At 40.8% G+C, this 8,876-nt stretch overlaps 1 protein-coding gene across 1 annotated transcript in view; it reads left to right on the forward strand.

The window, feature by feature from the left end:
- Positions 1 to 8,876, forward strand: part of magi3a (membrane associated guanylate kinase, WW and PDZ domain containing 3a) — a 70,925-nt gene that overhangs the window by 55,259 nt on the left and 6,790 nt on the right. Inside the window, exons 15-19 of the mRNA XM_037976889.1 lie at positions 600 to 815; positions 2,116 to 2,301; positions 2,384 to 2,477; positions 6,442 to 6,517; positions 6,614 to 6,751. Of these exons, the coding sequence (XP_037832817.1) occupies positions 600 to 815; positions 2,116 to 2,301; positions 2,384 to 2,477; positions 6,442 to 6,517; positions 6,614 to 6,751 (710 nt within the window). The remainder of the gene's footprint in view (positions 1 to 599; positions 816 to 2,115; positions 2,302 to 2,383; positions 2,478 to 6,441; positions 6,518 to 6,613; positions 6,752 to 8,876) is intronic.

An 8,876-nucleotide genomic window follows, 5' to 3' on the forward strand; every position in this document is an offset into this window, starting at 1 on the left:
GGGGGGGGGGTAGAAAGAGGTTCCCTGCAGTCCAATAAAAGAGGAACTCTGCAAAGCAAACACACAATAACAACAGATCGAGGTAAAACGCCAGAATAACTTGTTTTATTTTAAAGAGCTTTTACTCTTTTGTGTCAGTCTGTCAGCCAAATATAGTGTTTTCTCTGCTCAAGCTGCAGTTTTTTTTTTTTTAGGCTTATTCACAGAACAGTTCTGTGAACAAAAACTGGCAACATGTAGAAACATTTTGACAGATGAAAAGCAGGCGAAAAATATTCTGTTTGCATGTGTTGTGGGTGAAAAGCCAGGTATGTCGCCTGGCTTTTCACGTGTCTGTTAGCAAAACAGCTGATGTACCAGTGGGCATGTCCTAATGAAACTATTTAGGAGATCTTTGTTTAAAACTTTGGCAAAACAGCAAGCGATATACATTTCTTCAGTGGATGCTTGGCCTTTAATTGCTTATTTGTATTTAGCTGACTCGGCAGCAAACTCTTTCTCACATATTATTTATCTCAGGTGTTGTAATACATTTTAAAGCAGGCGCAGCCGTTTAGCCTGTCCCTGATGTCTCTTATCATGCCGTGTGTGTTTGTCAGACGATGGCGAAGAGGACGACGGCAGCCAGCAGCCCCAGCAGGTCGCGTCAGCTCTGGTCAACAGCTCTCCCAAGATGCCTTGCGCTGACATGCCAAACGCCGCGCCGCCTGGCCAGCCCTATCGGCCGGAGAGCTTCAACGTCACCCTGCAACGCAAAGACAACGAAGGCTTCGGCTTTGTTATCCTCACGTCGAAGAACAAGCCCCCGCCTGGAGGTCAGCCTTCTCCTTCCTGTTTTCGTCCTCACACATCGTGTTCAAATGTGCCAGTTATTAGATGTAATTTACTCCTCTCTCCAGCCGGGAGGCCAATGAATGGATCCGAATCTTCAGAATTCATGATATATCCTAATGAGGCCTTTTTTTTTTTTTGCCCCAAGATTATTAAGCTTGGCACACTCACTGATGAGGCTGTCTAATATTAACACAACGGAAATGGATATATTTGATCCACTTCATTTCAGTAATTATCCTGATGGGGAAACATGAGTAATCATCCGCGTTTTGAGGGATTTGGATCTAATTAGGTATTTTGGATGGGCTCAAATAGTACAAAAAACACTGGAGCCATTCTGAAAGCAGAAAATGTTTGGGGGGAGAGGTTCAAACTGAGACCACTGCTCTCACTGATATGGCACAGATACTGGATTCCCATTATTGTCTTTCCTGCTTGGCACACACCGTAGCTGTGTGGTTTATGTTTTTGTTTGTTTTTGAGGGGCGGGGGATGCTCCCATCACCATGTTTGACACCTGGTACAGTGTTCTTAGGTTTGAAAGCCTCACCATGACTCCTCCAAGAAGATTTCTTGTTGTTGTGGCCAAATAACTCAATCTTTCTCCAGAAGGCATTTGACTTGTTCATTGAAGTGGAAGGTGCCGCTTTCGGAACATCCTAACTTCTTTTTTCATTTGAAGGTGACATTTTCATTCCTCTTCCAGACCTTGGCAAAGAACTGACACATCCATAAAACCTGTACTTTTGTGCAGTTGTTTGAACGGATCATCTTTCATCATCATCTTGGATCATTTTTAAATGTTCACTGAGTTCCTTGGACTTTCCCGATGTTCCGGGTGTTTGTTAATCCAATGAGTGCTGTCAAATAAATCCCTTTCATGCTGGCAAAGACAAACTACCAGCTGCAGCCAACCATGATCACTAACAAGAAGTGATTAGCCCTTAGTCATATCAAGTTAAGACATCTTCAAACCTTCAGCATCACTTACTAAAGATTTTTATACTTGAGCCTGTAGGTTGGATTTCCCACAATGACTTTGAATTTGTGCACCCAGTTCTTGTTTTTAAAAAGTCATTAAAATTGGATGTTGTATAATCTTTACAACCTGGAAAAAGAACGGCTCAAATAAACCATTAAAAGCCCAAGTTAATAGCATTCATGCTGATGATGAGTGGATGTAAACTTCTGACCAGAGCTATATCTGAAAGTGGTATCATGATGTTGATTCCTGAATCAGTGCTGTATAAACATTTTAAATGCGTGAATTGTCTGTTCCAGTTATACCTCACAAAATCGGTCGGATAATCGAAGGCAGTCCCACAGACCGGATCGGTCAGATGAAAGTGGGCGACCGCATCTCTGCCGTCAATGGTCAGTCCATCATGGAGCTGTCGCACAACGACATCGTTCAGCTCATCAAGGACGCCGGTAATACGGTCACCCTGACGGTCGTACCCGAAGACGGTGAGTTGGCACGAGTCCCATTTCTGTCAAGCTGTTCGGTAAGGGGGACAGAAATGTTGACGCTCTGTGTGTGTCCTCCCAGACGGCGCCCCTCCATCTGGAACAAACTCAGTCAAGCACAGCCCATCAGCCCAACACAGAGCCATGGGCCAACAGCCTCCCAATTACCAAGACAGGTACGCAATTAGGTGGCTTACGGAAGATTAAGTACTCAGTTTTTAAGTTAGTTTAAATCGTCACATGTGAAGAAAACATGTTTTAGTTGTTTTATATATTTAGCAGACATGATCTCTTTTAGGAACCTGCGTAGTTGCCTGAAAATGAAAATAATTCATGTCCACACAGAGGGAGAAGGCTTAACAAGATAGCAAAGTGTTTTAGAAAACCTTTTCAGTTCCTCAAAGATCATTACTGTTCCGAGAAAAAGCTCAGAGGTTTGGAAGACCAGAACGGCATGCTGTAAAAACATTGAAAGACAGAAGGTCTGTTTGAATGTAAGAAACCTTCAGGAAGATTTGGCAGACTTTGTAGAGAGATTCGGCTTTAAACTACAGGACAAAACAATCATGAAGAAATGTCTGGTGAACTAAAGGAGGAAAGTAGAAGCTTTTAACTGTAATAAGTGTTTGCAAGATTTCATGTTAAAGAACTCTCTAACTTTGAGTATGAAGAAAGATTATTCAAGACCCTAAACACCAAAAAATACACAAGCTCTACCTTGAGCTACTGAAAAGAGGTTTTTCATGGCTCTCAGACTCCATTCACAGCTGTCTTTAACATCCATCCTGAGTGATCGACTTAGGTTGCACTAAATACAGATGTGAACAGCCTCAATGTGCATTGAAAACATTATCACTCAATCTACCTTAGGAGGTCTGGACCCCTTTTATCTGCATACGTTTGCTAGTCTGAACACAATCCATCCTGAGCCAAGCTGTAGGACCTCCTACTGAACTGACGTAACCCCACACAAGCTGATTACAGATAAATATACGTCGCTCCTTGGGAATATTCTGAAGATAAATATTTTTGGCTGAAGTTTTTAATGAATTGTATCAAAATCTCTGAATGTAAATACCCATTTTGTCAAGTTTTTAATAATCAGAACGCCACATGGTGAGTTTCTTTTTAGCTGAATGTTTGCTCTGATTGTTTTAGAGCTGAAGTGACTCGCTGTGGTCACTGGAAGCTATAACGGGCTGTGTCAGTCACAGGACAACGGTCTGAGCAGCGTTATGTTGCGTTATATTTACCTCACAACACCGATGTTACGTTCACATTGAAGCACAGTGTTTCACTTCACTACACCTTCCATCTTTGAAGTAAAACCTTCCAGAGTGGTTAAGTAAATAACATCTGATCACAAAAATGTTTTGAGGTACGCATTGAACTGCCGGATGTGAGTGGTCTCAGTCAGAGCTGGCCACTTGCAACTGAGTTAACCAAGCACGACGTTAGGCCTCAGAGTTCCCCATCTTTAGCACCACTGAATATTCAGGGCTTCACTTAAGACTTGCGCATAAAAACATATTTATATTTATATTTTCACTCAACTAAAAGGATTTGAAAAAAAAACAAAACATCAAATGCCCTCAAACCGGAGCTGAACTAGTGTTGGTGAGCTCCAAAAAGCACCTGCAAGTTGTTGCATTCACAAAAGCTGTTCCCAAACTTTGACTTCCACCTTTACTCCTTTTTTGTATCTTTGAAATTTCACTAGAAATGACAGAAGGAGAAAGTAATCTCGCTAACAGCAGTGATCCTCTGTTGCATCAGATTTAAATTGGCCTAAAGACACGTGCCTTGAAATCCCATCATCTTCGACAGCGTACCACTGTTCTCTTTTAAAACTGTTCACATCAGGTTTAACCTCAGACACAGAGTCCTCAGGAGACAGCCCAGTGCAGGTTCTTCTGCTTGAAATCATAAATTAGCCCCAAACATCACAAAGCACCTCTGCTTCTGTGCTGCCATGTGGCCCATTACCATCGCTTCAGGTCTTTTTATCCAAAAAGATAGAATATCTCCCCCGATGGTCATTCTTTGGACAGAAAAGCAAACAGAAAAATGGAGGAATAAAACAGTGTCTTTGCTTTCTCTTTGATCTTTCTTTCAAACAAGATTACCTGTGTCGGACTTTTTAATCCGCCACATTCCACCATCATCGTTTCCCACCTTCTCCCGCTCTGCTGCGCCGCCTTTCAGCATGTGTTCCTCCTCTCCTCATTTTAGCTCCCCGCTCAGTGGCACGCCTCCTCCTCCTCTCCGTTTAATCACCAGCACATGCCTCTCAGCTCGGCTCGGCTTCGGCAGCACCGAGCGCGCACAAAGTCTCCTCGGCGCGGGAGCCGCCAAGAATTTATCAACTCTTCAGATGGAGTGTCAGCACAGCTAAATTCCTACTAAGGCATTGTAATGAGCTCTGCGAAGCGTTAAAGCGTGCCACTGTTATCTGTCACTGAAGTGTTGAAGCAACACAGCTCTTGGAGGGATTGCCTTTTCTCTGTGCGGGTTCAGTAATGACACCAACAGAGAGAGGCTGCTGTAATCAAGGTGTGGCAAAGTGTTCATTTTTTTATTGTTATCTCCTCTCGTTACACCATTATTTCCCCTCACAGAGGGGTGAAGGTGGATGAGAATGGTTTCGCCCATGTGTGGTTTCCAAAACGAATTACGAATGTCGATTCATCTGACCACAGAACAGTTTTCCACTTTGCCTCGGCCCATTTGAAATGACTCCTGGCCCAGAGAAGACAGCAAAGTTTCTGATGTTCGCATATGGCTTCTATACATGATAGAGCTTTAACCAGAATTTGTGGATGGTACCATGAGCTGTGTTTACAGAAAATTGACTTTCAGCCTTGTCGTCCTAATGCATGCTCAATAATCCAGATGGATAAATCTAACAAGGTTGAGTCAAGTCCTCTGGACAGGTTCTTCTTTGTTGGAATGTTTCTACTGGAGAAGTCTTGGATAAAAGGCAAAATGTTACAAGAAGAAACCATCCAGAGGACTTGACTCAACCTTTGTTAGAGTTTCAGCCTTGTCCTTTGAGCTCAGAGATTTCTCCAGATTCTTGAAATCCTTTGATGATATTAGGAACTATAGATGATGAGATATTCAGTCTTTCCAATGTTCTATTGAGGAACATTATGGTGATATTGTTTCACTACTTTGAACCTCTGCCTATCTTTACATCTGAGAGACTCAGCCTCTAAAGTGTTTATATATATGTGTGTGTGTACACAGTCCTCTTATTTACCTGTTGCCAATAAACCTAATTAACCTAATTACTAATAAACCTAATTACTTTCAAAATGCTTCTCCAGATGTTTCTAATTTGTAGCACTTACTTTAAGGCCTTTTGTTTTTGTTTTTGTTACTGCCATCAAATTCAAAATTAACCTTTTTTTTAAGAAGAAGAAGAAAATGGTACAATGTCTTAGTTCAAAATTTGAATATGTTTACTGTATTCTATTGTGGATAAAAAATGGGAATTCGAGGATTTGCAAATCTTTGTTTTCTGTTTTTATTCACATTTTACACAACGTCTCAACTGTTTCGGAATAGGGTTTATATTTATTATTGTCATTATCATTAAGCCAGACTATTTTGCTTTTGCTCATGTCTGTGTGTGTATTTGCATGAGTGTGTATGTGTGTATTTCTGCCTGCTTGTGTTTGTGTGTCTGTCTTCCTAAAATATCTCATGAACCACTGGGCAGATTTTAATTAAACTTTCAAAAAGTAATCACTGGATTACATCTAAAGCCGATTAACTTTCGGAGTCAATCCAGTGTAAGATGGCTGCCACAGATGATCAAAATTAGCCCACCCAAAAATGGTTACAACTCAGTCAGTTTTACAGATAGTGAGCTAAACTGACATGGTAGTAACTGAGAGTCATTCACAGCACATACTCTGGGTGTGAGATCTCTCAATATCTCATGAGATAGCGCTCATCATTATTTGCAAGATTAGACAAAAGCATCTTTAACTCCATCATTTCTCAACATGAGATGATCTTAGTCTAAAGCTCTGGCATGGAAGGCGGCAGGTGATAAACATCCTTTCAAAGAGCGCTAATTATGTATCTGTGCTGAGCCACATTATAAAGTGTTTTTGATTCATTCTGTGGCAGGAATGGTGACTCGGAGGTGAAGAACTCGCTCCAACCGAGCGAGAAAGGAACACTCATCACATCAGGCCCCAAACAGGTGAAAGCAAACTCTCAAACTTTGTGTTTGCTGTGCATGTCAACATTTTTGTATCCAGCTCAAAGTAACTCACTGCTTTTTGCCTGGGAACACCAGGGCTGCTTTGTGGTGGAGCTGGAGCGCAGCCAGCGGGGCTTCGGCTTCAGCCTGAGAGGAGGGAAAGAGTACAACATGGGTCTGTACATCCTGCGCCTGGCCGAGGAAGGGCCGGCTCTTAAAGATGGCAGGATACACGTAAGTTTCCTTTACTTCTCCGAACTCCTAATTACCCAGATTGTGCCGCATATAAATCCTATTTTACAACCTTTTACACATCAATCAGATGGGAAACACCTGTGACAATCAAAAATTCCACAACTACATCACCTCATGTGGCCCTTTTCTGGGAGGAGAACTTAAACATAACGGGTCCCAAACACCAAAGATGCATCCGCTACACCTGCACAACAAGTCAAGAAGAGCAATTAGATAAAAACGTAAACAAACCAGTGCTTTTTTGTTCATCTTTCCAGTTTATCAGTTCCCATGTTTTATGAATATAACAGTAAGTCTCTTCAGCTGTCTGGTACCCCTGATATCTGATGTACCTCAACCGAAGCTACATCAGAGTCAAAAGTTAAAAACTGCGAAGACAAATTAATTAAAACCTAAATCTATATCTTAAGCCAGCTGCTACTACAAGTTAAAACATGAAAATTAAAAAATGACTTAAACATCTAAAACCGAAGAAAAAATTGCAAATATGAAAAGATAAATAGCAATAGCAGTATTTTATTAACTAATCAAATCTTTTTAGATTTTGCTGTATTGTATTTGTATTCTGACTTTTGTTCCACTTCTTTTTTAAATGCACTTTTTTAATATAGTTTATTATCAAAATCTGACTTTCAGTTTCAACGTGTATTTCTTTAATTTTAAATATTTTCTCTCAAATGAACAAACATGTTAATTGAGCTCCATATACAACAGCCCATGAGTATGTTCTCAGCAGGCTGTGTTTAGGCCCTCTTCACTCTGGATGGTGACCCCATGGCTGGACTTTGCAGTGGGCTCCTCATTAAGTATAATGAAGCCTAATAGGTCCACGATGGTTCTGAATATGCACAGAACCTCCCTAGAGAGGTTGTGGAGGTAGCGTATTGGGGTCCTAGGTGGAGCGTAGGGGATTGTGGTGGCAGCATATCTATGACCCCAACCTGCACACACTGGTGTGATTTGGTCTTCAACAATTTGAATCATGACTGGCTGTGCTGGACTAGGGTCATGATTGTGACAAGATCATAGAAACAACCTAGATACAGATGTGATAAGGTCATGATCTTCTAGTGTATTATCTTGTTTTTCTCTTGTTTTTTTTTATTTTTTTTGACAGTTATCCTTACCCTGTTGCTGTATGTTCAAATATTCATTTTTGATATATGTTTGGTTTCCGTTAATTATTAGAGGCTTTGAAATGTCATGTCACAATGTGATTGACAGGGATGACTTTTATACTGAGGGTACAGCCCCAGTGCAGAGACTCTGGCTCCAAAAATAGGACATGTCAGCACCATTTTGGCTTCAATTTAGGGCAATAGAAGATAATGGAGGCACTTCGTCCATCTTTATTTATATCAGTGGGGGGAAAAAAAACATTAAGTACTAAGAGCATAGCAGCATCACAGGGTTTTCCAAATTTGTCACAATCCAGCCAGATTCTAATAGGTTGTGGTGAGCATACTGGGGTTCATGAGATAGTTTGACCATTTTGAACTAATGTTCTGTTCAATTGATATCAGGAGTTGGTACCTTATCAGCTGTGACATTAGTCCTACAGAACAACAATATGTAGAAAAGAAGGAGGTCCTCCTGCAGGAGTCAGGCTAATGGCTAGGCAGAGCGGTTCCTCTTTTATAGCATTTTTACACCCATAAAACAACTATTGCTCCAAAGTCCTGGTGTAAGAGACGCTATATTGACAAAGATGAAACCTCTACACTTTTACAGGAGACCCTTTATTTCGTTTGTTGCAGTTTTCTCAACGGAACAATGTCAAAATGACCACACTGTCCTTTAATGGTTGTTATTACTTCTTGGTTTTTCCATTTGTTGTGGCCCCTCAGACAATATCAAGGCATGTGTTCCCTCCAACTGGTCAGTGTGTTCATGTTAGGGTTTTCTTCAGTCACATCAATGTACAGGTGCTGGTCATAAAATTAGAATATCATGAAAGAGTAGATTGATTTCAGTAATTCCATTTAAAAAGTGAAACTTGTATATTATATTCATACATTACATACAAACTCATATATTTCAAATGTTTATTTCGTTTAATTTTGATGATTACAAATGACAACAAATGAAAATCTCAAATTCATCA

The sequence above is a fragment of the Kryptolebias marmoratus genome, linkage group LG8, assembly GCF_001649575.2.
Source record: "Kryptolebias marmoratus isolate JLee-2015 linkage group LG8, ASM164957v2, whole genome shotgun sequence".
Classification (NCBI taxonomy): Eukaryota; Metazoa; Chordata; class Actinopteri; order Cyprinodontiformes; family Rivulidae; genus Kryptolebias; species Kryptolebias marmoratus.